We start from the raw sequence: 24,735 nt of genomic DNA, 5'->3' as shown, positions 1-24,735 counted from the left end.
TATTTCAAGGTGTTTTCTATCATTTTTGTATTTCAATAAAATTCCTTTTGTTCTATAGTTGTTCGTAACTAATTTCCGTTTGTTAGGACGATGCCTTGAGCCTTAGCATGAATATGTAGTTTTTATTTAATTGCTTATGATATTATGCATGCATATTTTAAATTATTAATTATTGTGTTTAAACTGGCTCAATATCTTAATACTTAGCTACCATTAGGATGTTTAGATAAGTAATCGAAAGCAATTCAGTCGGAATGCCACTGGAGGATTGAGTATTGTTTCTTGTGATTGATAGTTGTAAGTTCACCTAGGACAAATGTCACGTCTTAGGGGTTGCATGGTTTTTCAAAGGGTTTTCACAAAGCGTAATGAGTCATGCATGTTTATATTTGATCTGAATGTCACAGACGTAATGAATGTTTGATATACGTTCTAACTTGAATGTCACAAGTAGAATATGCATAAGAAAGACCTAACCTTAAAAGTTGTATGTGTAATTCATAAGTAATTGGTAAAACTACATAAGATTGTTAAAGTGATGATGAAACCCTAGTGTCTTTTTATCATTATTTTCTAAGATTGTTCTCTTTTAAATTGGTTTCTTTAATTGTTTTAATTTAAAATTCGTTTTTAATATTCTAGGTCATAAAATCAATATTTTCAAAACTTTGTTTTAAATAGTTAATTAAGAATTAGTTTAAATACAAATTATTCAATCAATCCTTGTGAAAACCACCTTGCTTGAGATGCTATACTACGATAATTTTGTATTTTTGTAAGTATTTTTAAGTATTTTTATCCCTATACAGCATCAATGAAATCTTAGCGGTCATAAGTCCTCCCTCACTACCAAATGCCAATATAGGAAAAACGCAGATAATCCATACAACACCAGAAATAGAGATTTCGATGAACACAATACAGTAAACTGCACAAATTTGCATATATTCGCAGCCTAAAATCCAAAAATCATTCAAGCACACAGGCTATGATTCATGAATCCAATTTCACACAACCATAATATTTGATTATTTATTCACATCCATGGCATCTAAACATACACAACATCCAAAAAATGAAGGGTGGATATTGAAAGTGAATTGGACGGTTATTTTTGCAAGTTCATAATTTATGGAGAATTCGATCTGGCTTGGTGGGGTCGCTGGGACCCACAAGGATTTCCGTTCTCTCTCTGTGTGCTTTTCTTCCTCTCTCCAGAAAAATCACTCTCGCTCTCTCTCCCTTGCGTTGTCGATAAACCCAGAAAAAAAAAGGAGCAAACCCTGCCGTTTCATGGCGAGTTAAGACAATCAACCACCGCTATCACCATCTCCACCTCGCCACGAGTTCAAAGATTCCATTTTTGTTGGAAAACTCGAAGCGAAGTCCCGGACGCCTCCGACATGATCGCGATTTTCTGGCGAGTTTCTCCCCGCTTGAAGCGTCGGTAAGACCTCTAACCCTCACCAATGACTCTACCTCGTTAATCAGGACTATATTCATGTAATAATCACGTGTTTTGGTGTTGATTCAACGCAGATTCGAACAGGGGTTTTCCCCGATTTCCGCCGATATCGGAGCCGGATCCCGACTATCTAGCCGTCCATAGTAGCCCAAATATGTTGTTTGACATCTCCGGTACAAGTTTAGTGCATTGGTTGTGAGCTTTGGTTGAAATTGGAGTTAAATCGAAGCTGCAAAATTCAAAATTCCTTGAAGTTGCCGGCGTTTTTCTCCAGAAACCGGCGAGACTTTTCGGCGGCTAGGACCGGTTCACCGGAACTTAACGGCTCAGCCAGACCGGCGGTTGACGGTTCATTTCGGTCGGACCCGGTTCGTCCGGTCCGGTCCGGTTCGTCCGGTCCGGTCCGGTTCGTCCGGTCCGGTCCGGTTCGTCGGGTCCGATCCGGTTCGTCCGGTCCGATCCGGTTCGTCGGTCCGATCCGGTTCGGTCGTCAGACCTTCCGGTTCGTCCGGTTCGGCTGCTCAGAACGGTTCGTACGGTTCGAGTGATTAAAATCTTATTTCAGAAGCACAGACGAAGATAAATCAGCGCGCGCGCGCGCTCTCTCTCTCTCTCTCTCTCTCTCTCTCTCTCAAATGAAGATAAATCACTACTCCCTCTCTATTTTCTTCAACTCTGAATCTGTCTCTGTGAAACCCGTTGGAAACCCTAATCCAACTGTCGTGCTTTGTTGACAAATATGGCAGCACAGTTGTGTTTTTTACTCTGCTTCTCTGCATCTTCTTGTCTTTTGAATATTTTATATATTTGTCTCCGCTCATTCATTTGTATTTTTTTTAAAACAACATATATGATCTTGTATGCTATGTCACCGATGAAGGGAAAAATCAGTGTATATGACTAAGAAAAATATTTACTATGTGTTTTCGAAATAGGGGGTGACGGGGTTAATGTGAAAATGTTTTAAAAAAAAAAAAAAATTCATTTGACTCACACTTTTTTGTTTTATGCCACCTGTCAGGACTCAGTAGCGGTAGCATTGATCATTTAGATCACCATGTAAACTGCTAGCACAATGAAAGTGTTAAAATTATAGATTGTATGGTAATTCATCGAGTCACTTAAACAGGGACTACAAACCGAGTTTCTATCGCCAACAAAACTTAGTAATATCATTCAGAAGTCGGAAAATTCACATTATCCATGCTTAAGCCATGCGCCATCGGCCAGTAAACAGCAACAAATTCTCATCCTGCTTCTGCAAGTTGCCGTTCATCCTTGTCTTGAGATTGACCGCCATTCAAACTGAACGTTGATGTCAATAACGAAGAATGCCACCACCCGAATACTCAACCTCCTGAAATTTGGAGGAAAAAAAGAAGTTATAAAGAGCTTTTAAGGTAGAAACCAGCTAGGAAAAGCCGCTAAGAATGATATCCATAACAGTAATGACCTTACAGACAAATGAAGTGCACGAGTTAATTACCAATTGAAAAGAAAATAACAATTACCACGTCGACATGTATGTAATGTGCAATAAACAGATTTTTGCATCTAACTGTAATCTGAAGTGTACTATAGTGTTTCATATGATATGGTTGTAAATGGGTCACGGGTTCGTGCGTACAGAGTAAGAATGGAAGAGCAATCTTCCCATTGGAAGACTGAATTTCCTTGTAAACTCCCATTTGAACTTTTCCAGTACAATTATTTGTTAATTATACCTCATCGCTTGCTTAATAGATCCAACTACCCTCTTTAACTACCTCCACTTTGCACGAGTAAACTTCTATTCGGACTTTTCCATTACCCTAAACCCTATCCTCTTTAACTACCTCCACCAAGGTGCTATGTTAACTAACTCAGAAGCATAGGGAGAGTTCTCCACCACAAGGAACTGTTTTGTAAATCAACTCCATTATCAGAAACAAAGTTGGATGAAGCAGTGTAAGTCAACAATGGTTCCATGATACCGACTGCTAGGGACAAAAAAGTGATTTTGACATTTCTAGAACAAATGTGATGCTTCAAAGTAATCTAAGAAAATGCCACATGCCAAATGAAATTAAATCGCCTTAGAAGGAAGATTTTCACCTGAGCAGGGGGTAAGGAAGAAACCCAATCAGATGCATGTGTAGGAAGCAACCCCAAAGTGTTAAGCTGCCAAGAACAATCAAAGTTTAATAAACTGGATTCTTTGAAGATAACTGTAAGGGATAAATCAATTAAAGGAGAACAAATATAGTTCACCTTCCAAACACCCAGTGCTAAACCCCCCAGATTAAGGGCAATGAAGAGCAACTTTGGGGCAATAAGATCTACTTTGCCGTCCTTGTAGGGCTCAAAAACTGCATACCCACATTAAAAGGAAGCATCATGCAACCGACAAGGAAATAGAGTGTAAGCATGAATTAACAGACAAACATGTAAAGTATGTCATGAAAAAAATTTGCTAGGAAATGTGAACATGGTGAGAAGAAGTCATAGGAAAAATGCGTTGGACAGCATGAATCATGCCAAACAAGACCATTTTTACAAATTGGTTTGGTAAATTTTGTGCAAGTAAATGAACACCATGTTGACCGCCCAAATGCCATGACTGATGGTTATAGGAAACCATTCATACGATTATACAGCGACATAGACAAACAGGTATAGAATATTTCAAGTTCTTTATTGCTTTCAATTGTTATTCCACACATATAGAGTTGCAGATTGGCTAACAGTATTACAGTCATCTTACCCTTCCCTACACCCTGTAAGGCGCTTATGGGCTGCCAAAGAGCGGAAAACGTAATTCCAATGCTAAACAAATGCACCGTGCTCCCAGCCATCCACATCATGAAACCCATCATCATCAAATTCTTGACTGGGGCCTGTGCAACTTCCCAAGCTTTCTGCTCAAACACAAAGACACCATGAGATCAAATAAATCCAAATAATCAAATCTCCACATTCTCATCGATATTAACACGGGTCAAGAAAATTCAGCAGAAAAACAGCTAAAATTGTAATCCATCAGCAACTTGAATCATGCCCTATTTGCGATCAAGTGATTACTATCAAGTTTATAGGTAAAGGAACAATCTTTCGCCCATCAAAATGTCTAAAATCCTAAGTCTAAAAAACCCTAAATCGAATTGCTTAAATAAATTCGAATTTAGGGAGGGGAATTAGTGCCTGAGCTTTCCAAGTAGATTCAGCATCCTTCTTCTGGCGACTCACAGTCGAATCATCCTACAGAAAAACAAAAACCCCAAACCCAATTAATTGTGAACAAACCCAACCCCAAGCTCCCAATCCAAATCGAACGAAGAAGTAAGAGAGAGAAGGGGATAAAAAAACCTGTTCGAGGGAGGCGCGAGAGAAGCCAGGAGGATCGGGGAAGTCGCGGGAAGAAGGGGACGTTGAGTTGTCAGTCAAGTCAACGGCCCATCTCCGACCTGCTCCCATCACTCCCTTTCCCTTCTCCATCGTCGCCGTCGTCGTCTTCTTCTCAGACGCAGTTGCAGCAGCAGAGTCGCAGCGCCCCTCTTCGATTTGATCCGACTAATATGTATGAGTCTGCGCTCTCAATTCTCAATGCGTCGGGTCGGCACTCTCCGCTGCTTGTTTGGTTTTTTACTCTGTTTCTTATCGACTAAAAAGGTATGGTCGGAGATGGATTCAAACTTCGATCGATGTCATGTGTCAGCTTTGTGACTCTGTAATTTCCAGGGAAAATAAAAGAAAATATCATTTCATTCCCTTTTTTACTTAATTTTATTTGCTTAAGATCTTGATTTTGATTGGATGGGGAATAAAATAAACTATTTTGTTTAATTTCAAAGTTAGGCCACCATTAAATAGGTCAAAATTTTGCTAAGTTCGAATCTCATTAATAACGTGTATTATTATGATAGGCGTAATTCATCATAAATGAGCTTAATGTTCCAAGTTTCTTCCAACAAAAATTAAATACAAATATCATCTTTATGTTAAAGCACTTATTAGTTGGAAGCGCTTTGATTTTCTATAAACAATTTGAGGTATTATAACAAAAGCACTTTTAGAATAAACGGATAGGCAAAAGAACTGTCTACAAAAACGTTCTCAAACATGTTGTCTTACAAACCCTATGAAGTGTTATGTACTAATTTAATAACTCAAGAAAAAAAAAGTCATAAGTTTTTCAGCCAACAATTATCAGAAGAATTTTTTTATTTTCTGAAAGCGCTTTTAGAAAACATGCCAAATAGGGTTTTTTCATTCCAAACTTGCAAGAAGTTAACAAAAAATGAATTACCAAACTTTGTGAAAATCTGCTGAAATTTGTTTATCAAGCTTCAGTGATGACTTCACTTCATCATTGGTGCGGATGAAACTTGATTTAGCAATTTCTTGGCTAACAGAAACAAATTAGAAATTGAAAATCCACCAAAAAATAAGAGAGAGAGAGAGAGAGAGAGAGAGATTCATACAATACAAGTTTGTTGTATACAATGTACGGGGCAGCTGATATTTCCTGCATATGTAATAGACATATTCATTCTACATACAAACTACAACTTCACTGAGATTTCTATGCATCACTATTGCAACTCTTGCTTGCTCGAGAACTTGTCCGAAAGGTTTGCCATCACGAATCCTGCAAAAACCTGAGTTCATAGAAACGCAGTTAGCGTATTACTTACTGTCGCGAAAAACTGGCTATGCAGTTAGGAGCTCCGTCACAACAGTACTTAACAGGCTTCCCCAACCGGCATGAGTTTAGATGTTAGAAGGCGGAAGTTCAAGCCTCATGTCGCAATATGAATATAACATCATGTTAAAAACTTGATTGTATGCATACAGTAGTGCGACGTACCTGAATGCAACCAAGGATGTAGACTGCAGAAAAATGGCGGCCGTGAATCACCATGTCAGCTACCATTGCGAGTGGAATTGTCAAGGACATGCCCAGCGTTGCAACTAATGGAGATGTCCAAACCACGGAAAGAGCCCTGTCAAAGTTTCATTTGGTGTTAAAAGCATTGGGCATCAGCATCTTGTTGGTAGACGAAAAACAGAAGCAGGAAGTATAGGTAAGTAGAGAGTGCATTTGGCCACCGCACAACAGACTCGAACCAACCTCTTATAAGTTTATCTATGAAAAGGCAATCGTGCACCTTTTGTAATTTTACATGAACATAATTCAGTGTGTAATCGTCACATGTCCTTGTGGTGCCCAACTGACCCCCAATGTATGTGAAAGCAGTTTTACATACCAAAAATAATCCGAAAGAACACTCCCGACAAAGCCATTTATCAGCACAGCTTCGGCAACAGATTTTGAATGTGGAAACTCAAATGAAGGTTCAATCCCGATGGCATTGAGCGGCCACACTGCATGGGTAAACATTGCTATGAGCGATGCAACTCAAAAGAAAACAAAATGATATACCCGAGGGAATGTGCTATCTTTTCATTATGAGACATATCCATTACAAACGACGAAAAGACTTTAACATGTATTTTCACTTTTCTTCCCGAGCTATCATCAAAGAGCATTGTGTGCAGTCAAGCCAATAGTATTCCAGTGCGAAAGTCATAACCAACGGTAAATGGTTTGAGGTATAGTCCAACTCATATTCTCTTTTTTGCAACCAACGTCTAGCTATCAAGTTTTGCCTAAAATCCATGACTGTATGCAAATATAATCTAATTTAACCTCAGGAATTTGGAAGATGAAGACGATAAATAGATCATGGAATAATTATTCTACTCACCGAGCCACCACAGACCAAGCAGAGCGAAGAGACCAATGTATCCGAAAAGCTTCTGCACATCAGCCTTATCTCCCTTCTTTTCTGATCCAGCAAATTTCTTGAGTAACACTGCATGAATAAGACAGTAACTTTAATAATCATAAATCCAAAATATATCAGTTGATCTTGATGACTTATTTGTAAAAGAGTTCAAGTAACACCGGATTCCTGAAACGTAATGTCACCTGTAAACAATCCATATGACGCAGCTGAGAGAAGACCAAAAATATGTCCCATTATAGCGTGCTTTCTCATCCTTTACACAACAAAGAACAAGACACAGTGAAACGATGGTAAAACGTGAATAAAAAGTAATTCCTACTGGCTGAGCCACTGAAGAAACGACTAGAAACTTACTCAGAGATGCTCCGCAGTTCATCAGGGGCCCAAGTTTTTCCAACTTCGGTCATGACAACACCAGCCATGCTCACAAAAACAGCAACCATCTTTGTAACAGTTATGGAATCCTGACGAAGAAGAGCTCCAAAGAAAAGTGTAAAGAGCCCCGACGTAGAAGTTAGGACAGTTGTACTTGCAACACTGGTATTCGCCAGTGCAGAGTTTGACAGATACTGCACTAGAACAAAGATATATCAATATGCCACTTAGAACTTTCGTTAAAGCATAAAACGAATCAATGCATATCAAAACGAACCAAGACCTCCATGCGGATTTCTGTTTTTTTTTTTTTTTTAATGCAATTACTCGCTCAATTTAGAATATGATTAGAAGTCCAAAAGATTGATATGAATAACAGGAGTGCCAAAACGACTCATGTTACCTCTGTGATAAACCACACTGGAGTAAGAATTAAGCCAAACTTTGCAACTTCCCATGGACTCAGTTGACAACTATGTTCAAGCAAGCGCGGCTCATCTTCTTCGCTCTTATCCGTTAGAGGTCGCCCTTCTTCCGTCTTACTAAGATCGTTGTCAGTAATTAGGCAGCTTCTAACATGTGTTTCTGGACTGTGGGGCATTTCATTTATTCTGAGAGGAATACCAAGCCCTCCAGAAGTTCCCGCGATAATGCCATTGTAAAAGTTCTTAACCAAATTTGGGTGCAGCAAGTTGTAGATCCAATCTTTCAAAGCCGATACGGGTAGATAGACCGCCATCAGAGACACACCGAGGTACGTGAGCGAGAACGGCTGTTTGTACTCACTGAAAATTCTCTGCATTAAAAAACAGTACAAGTTTAAATTCTCAAATAATCCCAAATCATAGCAACAGAATAACACATCCTTCAAATATCTGGTTAAATGAGAGAATACTCAGATAATGTAACTAAGTATCCATTTAAAAAAGACAAAGAACATGAAGATGTCACTGTATCAATATATCAATTCAATCAGTCAGTCACACACTGCCTCTTGGGAGAGCTATAGCGCGCATGCGTGATTGACTTGAGATATCATACCGTCACAGTGGCATCTCACGTGTCACCAAAGAAATACAGAAATGGAATAGTGAGGACTAGCAATGATGTTCAAGTACGTAAAGTTCTTTCCTTTACCTCGCAATGATGTTACAAGACGATGTTCTAAACTACTCTAACAAACGGAGAGGGGATTCATACTCAGTTGCAAGAAAAACAAACAAGGAATCAAACTTGAAAAAGAGAGGGCTTGGATGAACACAAACCTGAGTAACCTCTGCAGAAGCGACCCAGATGAACACAACTGTGCCAATCAACCCCAAACCGGCGTTGTACTTCCAACCCATGATCAAAATCACCACCAAAAACCCAAGAATTTGCAAATTCGACCCAAAATTATGAACCGGGTTTAATCTCAAATTCGGCTAAAAATCAACATCTTCTGGAAAGCTCCACAAGCAGCAGGACAATCCAATATCATGAACCCTGATCGAGGGTTCTGGGGTTTTCGTTTTGGTACCAAATATCGATTCTTTGGGTAATTACGTGACGATGGAAGTTTGAAATCGTGGGAAAGGAGAAAGATTATTACTTTTTTTTTTGTGGCGGCAAAGAAAGTGGGTTTTGCACTGATTGCACTGAAGTGTTCAGTTTTGTTGCTGAGCGATGGGGGTGTCAGCAATGACTCCATGAGAGTGACAGGTGGTGCCGTATCAACCAAACTTCCGTCAAGGTCTGTATAAATGCATAGGGTGCGCATTGAGAGTTGTCTCACATCGGTGAGGGATAACGTTTGTTATGTGCTTATATGATCTTTGATTACTATTCATATTGCTAATAAGTTTTATGGTGGAATCTCAATTACATCATGGTATCCGAGGGGGTTGTACTCGTGTGAAGTCAAACAACCACACACGCTCCATTTCACCCAGTTGTTGTTCACATGTAGGCTTGAAAATCCACGTGCGGGGGTGTGTTGAGAGTTGTTCCACATCGGTGAGGGACAATGTTTGCTATGTGATTATATGATCTTGAGCTACTCCTCTTATTGCCAATTAGTTTTATGGTGGAATCTCAATTTCATCAATCTGTGGGTATTTTTAAAATAATGCTTAGCTGTTGAAAGATGAGTATGAATTCTTATTTAAAACTGTTGATGCACAAAATCAGCGAAGACTTTGGTACAACAGAAAGTGTCAGGTTTTATGACCTTCGCTTGGTTGCTTCGGTCACTAGTGAGGATAAGTACGTAAATGAATAGAGACAGAGAAGCAAACACAGGATGTACGTGGTTCACCCAGATTGGCTACGTCCACGGAGTAGAGGAGTTCTTATTAGTAGTGAAGGGCTTACACAAGTACAAAGGATCAAGCTCTCAATTTAGTGAGTTCTTGTGAATGATTTAACACAAATGGCATTAGGCAATATTGTGGGGGAATGACCCCTATTTATAGAAAAACTTGTAGCTTTGTCACATTGACATGTGTCATGTTATGATTGGTTCTTGATGTCGACACGTGCTGCGCTCTGATTGGCTTCTAATCTTGACACGTGTCGAGTAGTGATTGGCCTCCTGGTCGGAGGGGAACTCTTCTGGGTCCTTGACAGTATAGCGTTGGCCGGTGCTCGGTAGTTTCGGGATTGGTCAAGTATGGTACAAACAGTGCTCCCCTAAGTTCCCGAGTGAGGGAAACTCCTCGGTTGGGGACTTGCAAGATCCAATCCCTTGAGTAATCACGAAACTTCTAAGTACCGAAGTGTGGTCTGATCTTCATCTGCCCTTCTCTGGAAGTACCTTTCCTCCATCCGGGAATGGTGTACTTAGCTGATGTTGACGCACAAGGTAATGTATCAATTTCACTTAAAGCTTAGTTGTAGTTTCGGGCTTAGTCAAGTGTGATACAAACCCTATAGTAGGAGTCCCCCAAGTCGCCGAGCTAGGAGATCTGCCGAAAGAGGTGACAGACAAGGTAAGCAGTCAAACTTCCAAGTAAGCAACCCAGGATCAGAGGTTTGACTTCGGCTTCCGGTTGATTGTTCTCCTTCTCCTTGTCTCTCATTCAACTGCCAGGATAAGGAGAAGCAAATGGATAAGAGATGATATGAGATACTTTTGCTTTTGAAGAAGTAACTTTCCACAAGCTTATTCTTGAACTGTGCTGGAGGGTTTTCTGGTGCCCTTCAGAGTATAAGGCCGACTCAAAAATTTGAGGGTCAAAACAAGTCCATCAAATCTAGAGTACGTTCGACCTTGATGATATGGGATACTTTTGCTGTTGACGGAATAATGAATGTGGTATGGAAAGGTGTCGTGCTGTAGTGATCTGTTTCAGCTCACCGTTGAACCTTCTGCTTCAATCTTTTGCATGGCAGAAGTGGTGTGCAACCTTTGCATTTAAATGGTCCTTCAGAACATTCCTTCATAGTGACTCATCCACGCTTGGCAGCTTCAGTGTAAATAGCCAATATCTGATCAACTGTCATGAGGTATTTGCCGGTGGAATTCGTGACCTTGACAGCAGTTGAGGATGAGTACTCGAGAGCAATGCTAAGGAAGCAACCAGGCAAAGGCTCCAGGCAGTCAGTTCCAAATTGGAGGTTTGATTTCAGGTTCCGACTGACTGCTCTCTTTCTCCTTGTCCTGCAGGTGTGGACAAGGACAAAGACAAAGATAGGGAGAAAGCATGATATGGGATACTCTTGCTTTCGACCCTGATGATATGAGATACTCTTGTTCTTGGTGTGGCTTATTTGCTGAGGTATTATCGGGGGGAAATAAAGCTGAGTATTTCGAGAGGTTATGTTGAGGGTGCCTTTTCGAATGCGAGAAAGGGTTGAGCATTTTTGCAGGTTTGCCTGTCCGTTGAGGAGGGAGGTCAATGTATATAGGGATTTCCCAATAACAAGTAGTAATGCTATTCCTTTACCCTTCTTGGTCACAGCAATGTAGTGGGAGTTGCCAGCTTCACGTGTTTTAATTTTGTCAGAGCACTTTGAAAAAGTGGTATGTGGTATCTGGAAAGCTGATATTACGTGTGAAGATTACAGACAAGCTTTATCTAAGGAAATCTGGCTCTCGAAGTTCTGAGAGTTGTGCCTCTTCGGTTTTCGAACAAGCAATCCCGTCGAGGATCTGACTCTCGAGATTCGGAAAGCGGTGCTACTCCGGTTTTTGAGAAAGTAATTATGTTGGGTGTCTTTTCTCGAATGTGAGTAAAGGTTGGACGTTCTTGCCAACCTGTCTTGCCGCAAAACACGGAGGTCGACACACATAGGGACTTTCCAGTTGTCAAGCAGTGGTGCTGTTCCTTTACCCTTATGGGTAATAGTAGGGTAGCTGGAACTTCGAAATTCTCGTGCCTAAACTTTGTCAGAGATCTTTGACAAAGTTATATGTGGTACCCGAGGAGTTGATGGTGCATATGGAGAGCGGTGATTGAACAGTAAGATTCACGTGCTTTTTACTTCACCAGAAATCTTCGACAGATTGCCCGTAATTTTCGCAAAGCTGATTGTGCATGTGACAGGTGCTGACGAGGCTGAAAAAGCAGGTGCTTCTTCGATTTCTGAGATTGGCCCTCGTGGTCTCTGAGCAGCCCAGCTTTTGAGAAAGCAAACGCCTCTTCGATTTCTGAGATCGGCCCTCGTGGTCTCTGAGCAGCCCAGCTTTTGAGAAAACAAACGCCTCTTCGATTTCTGAAGCTCCGTCGAGTGCAGATTTTTATAGAGGCTGGCATTAAGTTCCACAGTACACCTGAATCTCTACCAGTAGAAGCTCATTTCTTGCACTTCTAAGATCTTGATTTGTCTGACCTCTTCCTTCTTCAACACATTTGAAAATGTCTGGACCCTCCGACCGTCGTTTTGACCTGAACCTTGGAGAAGAGACAGCCACGCCTTCTCCAGACAACATATGGCGCCCATCCTTCATATCCCCTACTGGTCCTCTTACCGTTGGGGATTCTGTGATGAAGAATGATATGACCGCTACAGTGGTGGCCAGGAACCTTCTCACTCCCAAAGATAACAGACTACTTTCCAAACGGTCTGATGAGTTGGCTGTTAAGGACTCTCTGGCTCTTAGTGTTCAGTGTGCAGGTTCTGTGTCTAATATGGCCCAACGCCTATTTGCTAGAACCCACCAAGTTGAATCATTGGCTGCTGAAGTGATGAGTCTCAAACAGGAGATTAGAGGGCTCAAGCATGAGAATAAGCAGTTGCACCGGCTCGCCCATGACTATGCTACAAACATGAAGAGGAAGCTTGACCAGATGAAGGAATCTGATGGTAAGGTTTTACTTGATCATCAGCGGTTTGTGGGTTTGTTCCAAAGGCATTTATTGCCTTCGTCCTCTGGGGCTGTACCTGGTAATGAAGCTTCAAATGATGAACCTCCAATGCCTCCTCCTTCTGGGGTTTTGTCAAGTACTGAGGCTCCGGATAACCACCCTCCGGTGCTTTCTCTTTCTGGGGCTCTACCGACTGCTGAGACTTCCCCTAAGCAACCTTTGTGAAGGCTCCCTTTTGTTTGTTTATTTTGACTCATGTATATGTACATATTTGTGGCTTATCGAAAATATTAATAAATAAGCTTTGCTTCATTTCAATATATTGTGTTAAATACACCAAAGCCTTCTTCATAAAGTTCTTTGAATTTTTGCTTTTGTTGAAACCTGTATTGTTGAAGCTTTGTGAGTGAAGCATGTAGTTTGAGGTAGTGTTCCCTTAATTTCCCGAGTGAGGAAAACTTCTCGGTTGGAGACTTGAAAAATCCAAGTCACTGAGTGGTTGTGAGACTGCCGAGTATTAAGGTGCAGTAGCATATGGTGGGAGTCCCCCAAGTCTTCAGGCGAAGAGAGTTGCCGAATGAGGTGTCTCGCTTGTTACTAATTTGTCAAAGTAACGAATCCTTGTTTCGATGTCACACATTCGCATATGCCTTATCTAAAAATATTTCCAACTTTTGTGTGTTTGATGCTGCATGCTATTGACTAGACAAGATCAAGTGCAATTAGTAGCTTTTCTCTCTTTTTCATCTTTTCTTTGGTGGAATTGCTTTTCGTTTCCACTAATCAGCCTGAGTGGATGCAAGATAACACCATTCTCTATAGCTCAGATCGCAAAGTCGTCTTCATGAAAGTTGTTCCTTATCTTGTGAACTACAACATCTCCAAATTTGAGATCCATCGGAGTAGTACAACTCCAGAAATTCAGGTATGATGAGTAACTGTTCATCAATTTTATGTTAACCCGTCAGACTTGTTGTGAGCTTCTAAACTCCATTTTTTCTTGTTCATCTCAACATACTTTCTTCATAGAAGTTGTTCCTCACCTTGTAAGCTACAACATATCCAACTTTGAGATCCATCGGAGCAGTACAAATCCAGAAATTCAGGTATGATGAGTGACTGTTCATCATTTTTCTGTCAACCTGTCAGACTTGTTGTGAGCTTCGAAACTCCATTTTCTCTTGTTCAGATCAACATACTTTATTCATCGAAGTTGTTCCTTAACTTGTGAACTACAACATATCCAAATTTGAGGTCCCTCGGAGCAGTATAACTCCAGAAATCCAGGTATGATGAGTGACTGTTTATCATTTGTCTGTCAACCCGTCAGATTTGTTGTGAGCTTCGAAACTCCATTTTCTATTGTTCAGATCAGCATGCTTTCTTCATTGAAGTTGTGCCTCATCGTCTCTTTCATAACATATCAAAAATTCAGAATGAACTAATGGTTAAATATTTCCAGATCTTCGAAATATCATAGCAGCTTCGAAATCTGCAAGAATCCGACTGTCATGTTTGGAGCTTCAACACTTTAATTTCCGTCGCTCAAACAGAAATGGTTCCTTCTTGAAAGTTGTTCATATGCTCAAAAACTATAGGGTGTCCAAAATTCAGCTCCATTGGAGAAGAGCAGAGGTTGCAGAAATTTGATAGATGAAAGGAGGCGGAAGAGGGAGAGAGAGAAAAAGTCTCTTGGGTTGGATTTCTATTTTGGGGCAAATTCCAAGTTTTGTAGCACCTTCATTATTGATGAATTGCTTGTACTTTTGTCCATTATGAAACTTGGGACTTTGGCTTGTTGTTGGATCTATTATAATATGTTTGGAAACATATACATAATTGCTTGTTTGGTTATGACAGGGATGTTGTGGGTGTAGAACAAAACAAATGTTTGTGTTGACCTGTGTTTTTGTACAAGTTCAAGGGCATCTTGGGTTTTGTGAACAAAATTTGTTTATTTGGAGCAAGGTTTTGTGTTGAAGCTTTGTAGGTGAAGCTTTGGTGTTGAAGCTTTCTAGGTGAAGCTTTGATGGTGAAGCTTTCTGGGTGAAGCTATGTAGGTGAAGCTTTCTAGGTGAAGCTTTTTTAGGTGAAGCTTTGTAGGTGAAGCTTTTTTAAGTGAAGTTTTTCGGGTGAAGTTTTTTGGGTGAAGCTTTGTGGGTGAAGCTTTTTAGGTGAAGCTTTGTGGGTGAAGTTTTTTTAGGTGAAGCTGTTTGGGTGAAGCTTTTTGGAGGTGAAGTTTTTTTTGGGCGAAGCTTTTTTAGGTGAAGCTTTTTGGGTGAAGCTTTGATGGTGAAGCTTTGTAGATGAAGCTTTGTAGATGAAGCTTTCGAGGTGAAGCTTTGATGGTGAAGCTTTGTAGGTGAAAGTATGTAGAGGGAGCTTTCTAGGTGAAGCTTTTTTAGGTGAAGCTGTGTAGGTGAAGCTTTTTTAAGTGAAGCTTTTCGGGTGAAGTTTTTTGGGTGAAGCTTTGTGGGTGAAGCTTTTTAGGTGAAGCTTTGTGGGTGAAGCTTTTTTAGGTGAAGCTGTTTGGGTGAAGCTTTTTGGAGGTGAAGTTTTTTTTTTTTTTTTTTTTTGGGTGAAGCTTTTTTAGGTGAAGCTTTTTGGGTGAAACTTTTTTGATGAAGCTTTTTGGGTGAAGTTTTGGAGGTGAAGCTTTTTGGGTGAAGCTTTGTGGGTGAAGCTTTTTAGGTGAAGCTTTGTGGGTGAAGCTTTTTTAGGTGAAGCTGTTTGGGTGAAGCTTTTTGGAGGTGAAGTTTTTTTTTGGGTGAAGCTTTTTTAGGTGAAGCTTTTTGGGTGAAACTTTTTGGATGAAGCTTTTTGGGTGAAGTTTTGGAGGTGAAGCTTTTCGGGTGAAGCTTTTTGGATGAAGCTGTTTTTTTTTTTTTTTTTTTTTTTTTTTTTTTTTGGCGCTTGACACGGTCTTCATTTGCTTGTTTTGTAGTGACTGTGGAAGACGGATTGCTTTCTGATTGAGAAGGGTTCCGGCATCGCTTTGCACCATCTTCATGTGGGTAATATAGGAACTTCCTTATGTTTTGATCATGCATGTAGTGATAGAATTTGTTTCTTCTTATTGTAGATGTCAGAGCCTGGAAGTTCTAGTGATGAGGGCTCTTCTAGCTTTAGCTCTAAGTCTGAGTCTGCAATGTCGGAGTCTTCAGGGTCTTTGTTAGAGTCCTGTACTAGAGAAACATTGGATGATCTTCCCAACCGTCAAACTTTAGCTATTGCTAGTTCTTCCTCCATGGCGTTGGGTGAGGGGGTTTCTCCTGATATGTCTTTGCCTCGGCGGAGGCATGGTTATAAGCCTGCGCCATCACCTCAGAGTAAGTCTTCCAAGTATTGGCATTGATCATGTATTTAAAGAAACAATCACGTAGGCCTGCCGTGAAGGCTTTGAGGGCAGTCTTGTCATCTGCCTCGGCACACCGGGAGTATTCATGGCTGAAGCGGCCAGCATACATACGTAATGACTCGTCTGGCCTCTGGCGGATAGTGTACAGGTCATCTGCAGAGTGCAAGCGATCGGTTTGGAAAATGTGTTGGGAAACAAATAGTTTCCTCAATTCCTCAAATGAGTCTACCGTCTCAGGTGTAAGACGACAATACCAATTTAGAGCTCCGCCAGAGAAGGTGGAGGGGAAGAGAAGACATCGCTCTTCGTCGGTGTGCATCCAGTATGCCATGGTGGACTCAAAGAGGTTAAGGTGCTCAATCGGGTCCTCTTTTCCAGTATAAAGTTGCAAGCCAAGCTTCTGCTTTGTCTTTGCTTGAAGGGGGGTGTTGAGGATCCTCCTTGTAAGAGGGCCAGGCCTGGGTTGGTTCCAGTCAGGTATTTCAGCCTGACGTTCAGCCTTCAACTTGTTTACTTCCTCAAGAAGTTGTAGGACAAGGGGGTCCTGAGCGGAGTTATGTGCCACTGGAGCTTTCTTTCGTAAATCTCCATCTCCTCTTGGAATTAGGAAGGTTTGATCAAGGGCATGTGATTTTTCCCTGGACTCGCTGTACTGGCTTCCAGGGTATGTCTGTCGGAACACCTCTGAGTCCCATGTACCCTCATGTCTCTCTAGGACTTGTTGCACCTTCCCCAAGTTGGTGGCCGGCTCGGGCCGTGGCAGGGGACCGAGTCTCTCAGAAATCCTTGGGTCATTGATCTTTGAGCTTATATGGATGGAATTCTCTCGACGTTGCTTCAGGAAATCCCGACAATCGCGAAAGACGGCTTTCGATCCTTCTGCCCCTTCAGCAAAGAGGTGTCTCCCTCCGCTTCTCATGGTTCGGGTCGAAGCAACTGGGTTAAGAGAAGCCTCATGTTGATTATCAAATCGAGGGGTAATTTGTTCCCTATCAGGGATATCTATGTCGAATGCATGTGACCCTCCATGTTGGAGGGCACCCAGTTGATGGTTGACTTCCACGGGGGCAACAAGCTCGCGTGTTTGAGCTTGCCTAGCTTCGTGAAGTGTCTCGAAGAGCTTCTCATATTGCTCCTGGAGGACCTCATTCCTCATTGCTATCTTGTTGTTCTGAGCTTCCAACTCATCGACTTTAGCTTGAAGAAGAACTCGTTTTCCTTCCTTCTTTCGTTGTTTCGCACTATGTGCAAGGGGGGTGTCATTCTGTGTGCTGTGGCTTCCTTCGCTTCCCATGCTGGAGAGCGATGCCTGATCAAAAGAAAGTGTACGAATGATAGAAACCAGCTTGACACAGCTGAAGAGAGTAGGAATAAGTGTCGTTTCCCACAGACGGCGCCAAATGTTGATGCACAAAATCAGCGAAGACTTTGGTACAACAGAAAGTGTCAGGTTTTATGACCTTCGCTTGGTTGCTTCGGTCACTAGTGAGGATAAGTACGTAAATGAATAGAGACAGAGAAGCAAACACAGGATGTACGTGGTTCACCCAGATTGGCTACGTCCACGGAGTAGAGGAGTTCTTATTAGTAGTGAAGGGCTTACACAAGTACAAAGGATCAAGCTCTCAATTTAGTGAGTTCTTGTGAATGATTTAACACAAATGGCATTAGGCAATATTGTGGGGGAATGACCCATATTTATAGAAAAACTTGTAGCTTTGTCACATTGACATGTGTCATGTTATGATTGGTTCTTAATGTCGACACGTGCTGCGCTCTAATTGGCTTCTAATCTTGACACGTGTCGAGTAGTGATTGGCCTCCTGGTCGGAGGGGAACTCTTCTGGGTCCTTGACAGTATAGCGTTGGCCGGTGCTCGGTAGTTTCGGGATTGGTCAAGTATGGTACAAACAAAAACTATTTCGGTTCTAATTAGAAATCTTTGTGCTTATAATCATAATCGGAATTCTTATTTAAAACTATTTCGGTTCTAATTAGAAATCTTTGTGCTTATAATCATAATCGTTTATATTATAAATCACTTTATAAAAATTATCTCTACAAAAAATAAAAATAAAAACTAATGTCGTGTAGTTAATCTATTGTAGCAAATACATAGATGATTCATAATGCTTTTATTAATTTCGTTCATCTTATTTTGTATAATTTGATAGCTGAACAACCTTAGTTTGAAATAATTTTTGTGAAGAAGCACTCTTTATGGAGTGACTTATCATATGATGATCCCGATTATAAATACGAAGTTTTATGAATCGACAGCGAACAATTTTGAGTAGAAACTCCTACTCATCATTTGAGTAGTCAACTATTGTTCTACTTTTAATGTTTTAAGTGTGCTAACTTCATAGAAAGTGTCTCTCACATTATCACAGAATAAGTCGCAGAGAATCATGATTTTAAAAGTGTGAAATGTTGTCTTTTTAAGATTTGTGATAGATATAAAATGTCACGATTCACATAAAATGTCATGTGAGAAAGGATGTATGTATGTATAAACAAATACAGCATCACTAAGCAAATTGGAGCATATATAGACCAAATCATATAATCCAACATGTTCGAGTTTAACTAGCTCTCCTTTCCTTTCCCTTTCTTTTTCTTGAGATCTCGTTTTCTTTTTTGTTAATCGATACATTTGATGGGGTGGAGGAATTGAGTTCATGACATTGGGGTGTATGGGTGGGTGTGTTTAAGCGAGTCCTTTGTAATTATCTCTCTGACTCAAGATGCTAAAACATAATTCGTATGAATATTTTTGTCGTAATGTATCTCAATTCGATTAACAGGACCAAGTGATCTACGATTCAATAAAATTAAGACGCCAGTAGCCTCCAAAGACAACCAATAGGGCTGAACAATGGGTATCCGTTTGGGCCTAATAGGAATCCCTCTGGTGGCGGTGATAGTGGTGCCGGTGATGGTGATGATGATGGTGGGTGCACCCATTGTCCATCCCTAAACACCGGCCGCCTTTCCCGGTAAATGCGATGATGTAGTACGAGGTCGATTTTGGTGAACCTTCTTAACCCGGATAGGTGTGGCATCTGTGTTTACTCTTCTGATTTTGTTTTGGTCGCGTCTCGACGTCGTTCATGTCTAAATAGAGGCAACATCCTCCGGCCTCGACGGCTCCTTCTTGATCTTCCACTTGCTGGGAGCCTGGGATACTCTTCTTGCGCCATTGAAGCAATGAAAAGCCATGGAGGATGAATAAAAAGACTTGCCGTCCAAGGCAACACCATCTTCTAAATTGTACATTAAGAGTTCACAATCACGCTGATAGCCTGATATGTTATATTAATATGAAAATTATAATATTATTGTTATTTTTTAACATAAACAATATAACAAGGAAGTGAAATGAGAAGGGGAGAAGAGCGTAGTTTTGATCGATTACAGGACTGGTAAACAAAATGCTTGTTTGAATGTACTTTTAAAATGACTTAAAACACTTTTAGATAAAATGCTTTTGGGTTCAAAAGCACTTGAGATGCTTTCTACAAGAAGCACCAGTTATGTGCTTTTTCAAGGAAGTACTTTAAATGCTTTTCTAGGATTTACAAGCATTTTAACTAAGAATTGTTTCCAAAAATATTTTCACCAAAAGCGCTTTCAGTCATTTTAAAAGCACATTCAAACGAATTCAAAATTGGTTGGGGAAAATAGGGTTAGGTTGTACATAATTGCGGTACAAGGCTTCGTTGTCTAACGAGCTCGTGAAGATCATGAACAATCTTGAACACGGAATCAGGCTTTGCCAGCTTCAGTGCATTTTCCGACATGGCCTTTAGCTCATCTGCTTTCGGACCAAACCAATCAGCGACGATCCTTGCTATCTCTTTCGGAGATTTAGAATATTTTCCGCACCCGTTTTCAACGACATATGGTACATTCCCAACTTCCTGCAACCAGAAGAAACAGTCAGTAGCTACATTTTCCAGTGAGGGGATTCTCAAAACAGAGCAGCATAAGGAAAAGTAGATTAAATCACTGTTACCTGTCCGGCAATGTAATCGTTCAGAATAATCGGGAGGCCTCTTATCATGGCTTCTGCAATAGTCCCCGGACCGGCCTATTCAAAAGAAGGAGACTAATTGGTTGATAACAAAATATACAAGACTGTCATGGTTTTTATGACTGGTGACAAACTCACCTTCGTAATAATGCAATCGCAAGCTCCCATGCATTCTTCCATTTTAGTAACAAACCCCTTCACCTACAATGTCGATCAATTTTAGCTACTAACTTCTGTTTATAAGTATTAATGCTGTGACTCCGACTTTCCCTTCAGAAGTATAAAACTACCTGGACCGGGATCTTCCAGTTGATAGAAAGCAACTTGTTTGCAAGCTTTTTGTTGCGACCACATATGACAAGGACCTGACCTACAGGCTCCCCAAGATTCTCGTCATATAATGCATCCCCAAGTTCCTGAGCTGTAGCTTCGATAGGACCCATTCCTTCTCCTCCTCCCATGAGCAACACAGCGGGAAGATCCTCCTCCATTCCTAGTTCTCTCCGAAGTTCAGCCTGCAGTGAAATAAATAAAACATGACAAACATTTATTCAAAACCAGAGTCTACAATCATGGAATGTGCAATCTAAAACCACTTTGATAAATGCTTTCACCATAACTTATACGGGAGAGTATTATCTGTAAATCATCATAATCCATTTGGCAGCTTACAACCACATATTTCAAATTTCCAATCCTTTCAATATCACACCACTTGCTGGTTTCTTGTGGTCGTACAACCAATTACATCAAGGTTAAAAAGTTTAGTTGATCAGTAACCAACCTTTGGTCGCACAGGCTTGACAAAGCTAGGCCGCACAGGGAGGCCATAAACCTTGATTTGGGAAGGCTGGAGTCCAGCTTTCAATGCCCTCTTTGCGACCTCATTTGTTGGGCAATAGCATCTCGTTACAAGCTTATGAAACCTGGAAGTGAAGACATAAAATATCAAAGGTATGCTTGGAAAAATAGGCTATAATTTCCTAATGGAAGCTTTGTGCAAAACTAACCATGTAGGATGACAAGTACTTAAATCCGTGACAACTGTGGTAAAGACTATCTTCTTCAATAGACCCCTTCCCCTCAAGACACGAAGTGGTACATGTTGCATCAGCGGATGCACACTGATGATAATATCCGGCTGGTATTTCATCAGTCCTTTTGCAACCTCCCTGCAAAATGAAACAGAATTAGAGGATATCAACAACGATGTACTGCTGAACCATAATTTGACAGAACTTATAAAAAACTCGTGAACATTAGACAAATTTGCTCATTTTCTGCGTTTGTAATCCTATCTGGTGTTTTCCTCATAGGGTTTAAAATCTGCCAAAACAATATTAATTATTTCCTTGAAAATGGCATTTCTATCTAAATTTATGTACTTATTTTAATCACTAAAACTTATAGTCAACGGCTGCTGCAGTAAATAACCATTCGAAATTTGAAAGGCATGTTGTGAGTTAATTTAATACATGTGGTCAACTTTTACATGAAGCAAAAGAATGTACAACTACCTTAGGAAAACAGACTAAATGAATTATAAGCAGTAACCTTTAGCGAAAAAATTCTTACCGAGCTATAAACGTAGAAGTTGCTGCAAAATTAGATTGATGCACCAGCCGCGGAGCAGTCCCATAATATGTCATTTTCCATAACGGCCCGTGTTTCACCAAGAAATTATAGCTCCTGGGAAGTTGATTAAATGGCCAAGGCGTATGATCCGACCATAAGTCAGTAACAAACACCTGCGATATGCACTCTTAACCGAAAATATGATCAAAAAATATGCACACTCACACATCCATTTGCTTTCTCCTTCAAGTATTCAATTTAACTACTGAAATTGCGTGGGAACAGATAAAAAATTATACATTTTGAGATCTAATTTCTTACGGCGTTATGTTATTACATTGCTGCAGAACTACCAGTTCAACCAACATTACAAATTTTTCATGTAATTCCGATTTCTCACTACATAAGTCAAACAATCAAATACAAGTTTCATAACAAAGTTGAAACTTTCTAACCAAATTCAAAAGAACTGACCTGATATTCATCACCAAATTCCTCATTAAACGCCGCCTTAATCGCCTCCGCAGAAGCACGGTGGCCGCCGCCGGTGTCACTCATCAAAATCAAAACTTTCTTGGGTCTCTCCACCTTCACACCATTCAACGCAATCCCATTATCGTTAACTCCGCCTCCATCTTCTACCAACACATTGTTATTGTCTCCAACGCCGTTATCCGACCCATTTCCATTTCCGTCCCCAGACCCGACGCGAACAGAAGCAAACCCAATTGGGAATTTGTCACAGTGGAACCGTATAGCCCGATTAAACTCCGTCACACTCCTCCAAATTCCCAAACCGCCGCGACTGCTCAAGCTCAGTGAAGCTGAAACGCCGACCTTGGGCTTCTTCCCGGCAACTGAAGCACCCCCAAAGGCGTCGAAATACAAGAAATTGGACAAAAACGAGGAGTGACCATCAGAACCGGAGCTGCTATGAGGCCCTGAGCTGAAGGCGAACCGACCCAATTGCGAAACGAGGTCGTAGACCGGACTGGGTTCCTGGGTTGCGACTGAAGGGTTATGCATGGTGGGATTTCCGGGTTCGAGAGATTAAAACATGGCGGTCAAATATTGAATTGGGTTCTGAGCAGAACGTCTGGAAAATGAAACGCCAGAAGAGAACAAGGTTAGTAAAAGCTTGGAAGGAAGAGAGAGGGGGAAGGGAACGTAGGGGGTTTTCGAAAGAGTGAAGTTAACGAAGTGGAAATCTAGACGGGGGTTTTGTGGCCACACAGAGAGGATTTTGGTGTGTACATGTGCGCGCGCGTGGCACAGAGAGAGAGAGAGAGAGAGAGAGAGAGAGAGAGAGGAGGAGGAGGAGATTCTTTTGGTATATTGGACACAAAATTGATAAGAGGAAGGGTTGTCTTTTAACTCGACTGGGCTGGGTTTGGTTTGGTTTACCTCAACCCAAGCTGCTCTACGGTCTCTCTAAAGTTTTATAAGAAAACGAATACATTGTCCTAATTAACTGGTTTAATTGACATCTACTATCAAACCAAATGATTGAGGTGGGATGAGTTCAAATCAGAAAAGTCCCCAACAAGGTGTATTGAGTCTTTTGCACGAGCTTTTTCGATATTGTAGAATGCTACAGTCAACCTTTAACATGCGAAGTTTGAGATGACATGATTATTTGTCGTTCGACAACTTTAACAAGTCACCCAAATCTCTGCTCATTGCCCTGTGTTGTCTACCTCTAATAACCCCCACGTAGCAGGCCAAAAATGCATCAATAAGTTATTTTCCCATCGATGCTTTGTGAGTACACATGGCATTAATGCTCCCAAACTGCCAGAGTTCATACGGTCTAATCACAATGCATCAATAATTGTACATAACGATTGATCTTAACACAACCCTATTCGTATTAGGTCAACAACCTAAAATTGCATGATGTCACTTTCAAAAAGTTCATTGTACATGAGAATCCACTTAAGGTTGGAACATAACGAATGACCAAAATAAGTGTTGACATCCAAATTTAGTCAATAGTCGCTCCATTAAATAGTCAACTATCTTTGTGTCATTTTGTAAATATAAATTAAGAAGATGTGAAAGCCAAAACAAATCAATCAACATGTTTGCCTACACCGCACGAAAGCTATAGGAGATTAAATTATGTGCAACGCTTGTTTATTTTAGACTTTTTCTCCTTTTGTTGGAGAAAAAGGGGAAAATAAAACCACCATGCGATTCACATTAAAATTGGTGTATTCCATTGAGATTTTGAGATATTTTAATGTATTTATATATTCATACATTTGAAGGAATTTTATTGATTTGTAAAAATTTCACGTAAAATTTGATTCAAGTCCCTAAAAATTTGAGTAGAGACGTGAGATTTGTGAATACTTAAAATACGCTACAAAATCTCTTCAATTCCTCAACTGTTTTAACTTGAATATTATAAATTTTTTAAATCCAAATTGAATAAGCTCAGATTTTTAAGAATTTTAATAAACTATTTACTGAATACTCTTTAAATTTCAGAAAAGCGTTTAAAATTCTGATTGAAAACTCTAAATATATTAAAAGAATTAAATTATCAGCAGCCCATGTGATTTATATGCCATTTGACTCAAGTGGACCGTCCAGAAGCACCGGCCTTTTGGGTTTCTTATTCACCGACCAACTTTTGTTGGTACTGCTGAAATTGGGCTCAAAGTGACCAAAGTTGTAGGAACAAGTTGGGCCAGAAGACAATTATCAAAGGCCGGCAGGCCCATTCCGGGAAAGAAAGTCCAAACCAGTAATGCCCGAACCAACCCAAGATAGAATAGCTTCATCTTCCTCTACAAATTACACGTGTCAAGTAAATACTAATATCTTTAGTTCTAGTGTATTTT

General features: G+C 40.5%; 3 protein-coding genes and 2 long non-coding RNA genes across 5 annotated transcripts; 2 read left to right on the top strand and 3 right to left on the bottom strand.

The window, feature by feature from the left end:
• The first annotated feature begins 1,150 nt into the window (after positions 1-1,150).
• On the top strand, positions 1,151-2,384 carry LOC114826466 (uncharacterized). Its single transcript, XR_003775244.2, has 2 exons — positions 1,151-1,447; positions 1,540-2,384. It is a non-coding gene; the product is annotated as an uncharacterized lncRNA (long non-coding RNA).
• Positions 2,385-2,541: 157 nt separating this feature from the next.
• On the bottom strand, positions 2,542-5,269 carry LOC103440569 (uncharacterized). Its single transcript, XM_008379269.4, has 6 exons — positions 4,811-5,269; positions 4,646-4,702; positions 4,209-4,362; positions 3,716-3,813; positions 3,560-3,625; positions 2,542-2,822 (listed from the first exon to the last, which is right to left on the bottom strand). The coding sequence occupies exons 1-6, from the start codon at positions 4,937-4,939 to the stop codon at positions 2,784-2,786; spliced, it is 543 nt and encodes a 180-aa protein (XP_008377491.1). The 5' UTR covers positions 4,940-5,269; the 3' UTR covers positions 2,542-2,783.
• A 633-nt stretch (positions 5,270-5,902) lies between these two features.
• Positions 5,903-9,363, bottom strand: LOC103440568 (thiamine-repressible mitochondrial transport protein THI74-like). The gene is made up of 8 exons (XM_008379268.4): positions 8,895-9,363; positions 8,033-8,425; positions 7,609-7,823; positions 7,437-7,507; positions 7,213-7,320; positions 6,712-6,829; positions 6,312-6,447; positions 5,903-6,102 (listed from the first exon to the last, which is right to left on the bottom strand). Exons 1-8 carry the CDS (start codon positions 8,973-8,975, stop codon positions 6,037-6,039), a joined length of 1,188 nt encoding a protein of 395 aa, XP_008377490.1. The 5' UTR covers positions 8,976-9,363; the 3' UTR covers positions 5,903-6,036.
• A 3,354-nt stretch (positions 9,364-12,717) lies between these two features.
• LOC139197976 (uncharacterized) lies at positions 12,718-14,912 on the top strand. Its single transcript, XR_011583417.1, has 3 exons — positions 12,718-13,842; positions 14,107-14,204; positions 14,288-14,912. It is a non-coding gene; the product is annotated as an uncharacterized lncRNA (long non-coding RNA).
• Positions 14,913-19,560: 4,648 nt separating this feature from the next.
• LOC103440567 (probable monogalactosyldiacylglycerol synthase, chloroplastic) lies at positions 19,561-23,234 on the bottom strand. The gene is made up of 8 exons (XM_029106733.2): positions 22,361-23,234; positions 21,887-22,059; positions 21,322-21,483; positions 21,096-21,237; positions 20,602-20,826; positions 20,450-20,512; positions 20,294-20,368; positions 19,561-20,198 (listed from the first exon to the last, which is right to left on the bottom strand). Exons 1-8 carry the CDS (start codon positions 22,910-22,912, stop codon positions 19,965-19,967), a joined length of 1,626 nt encoding a protein of 541 aa, XP_028962566.2. The 5' UTR covers positions 22,913-23,234; the 3' UTR covers positions 19,561-19,964.
• Between the last annotated feature and the right edge of the window lie 1,501 nt (positions 23,235-24,735).

Source organism: Malus domestica, chromosome 08 (genome assembly GCF_042453785.1).
Source record: "Malus domestica chromosome 08, GDT2T_hap1".
Lineage (NCBI taxonomy): Eukaryota > Viridiplantae > Streptophyta > Magnoliopsida > Rosales > Rosaceae > Malus > Malus domestica.
The sequence above is the reverse complement of the archived record's forward strand: the minus strand, read 5'-3'. Positions and strand labels throughout refer to the sequence as shown.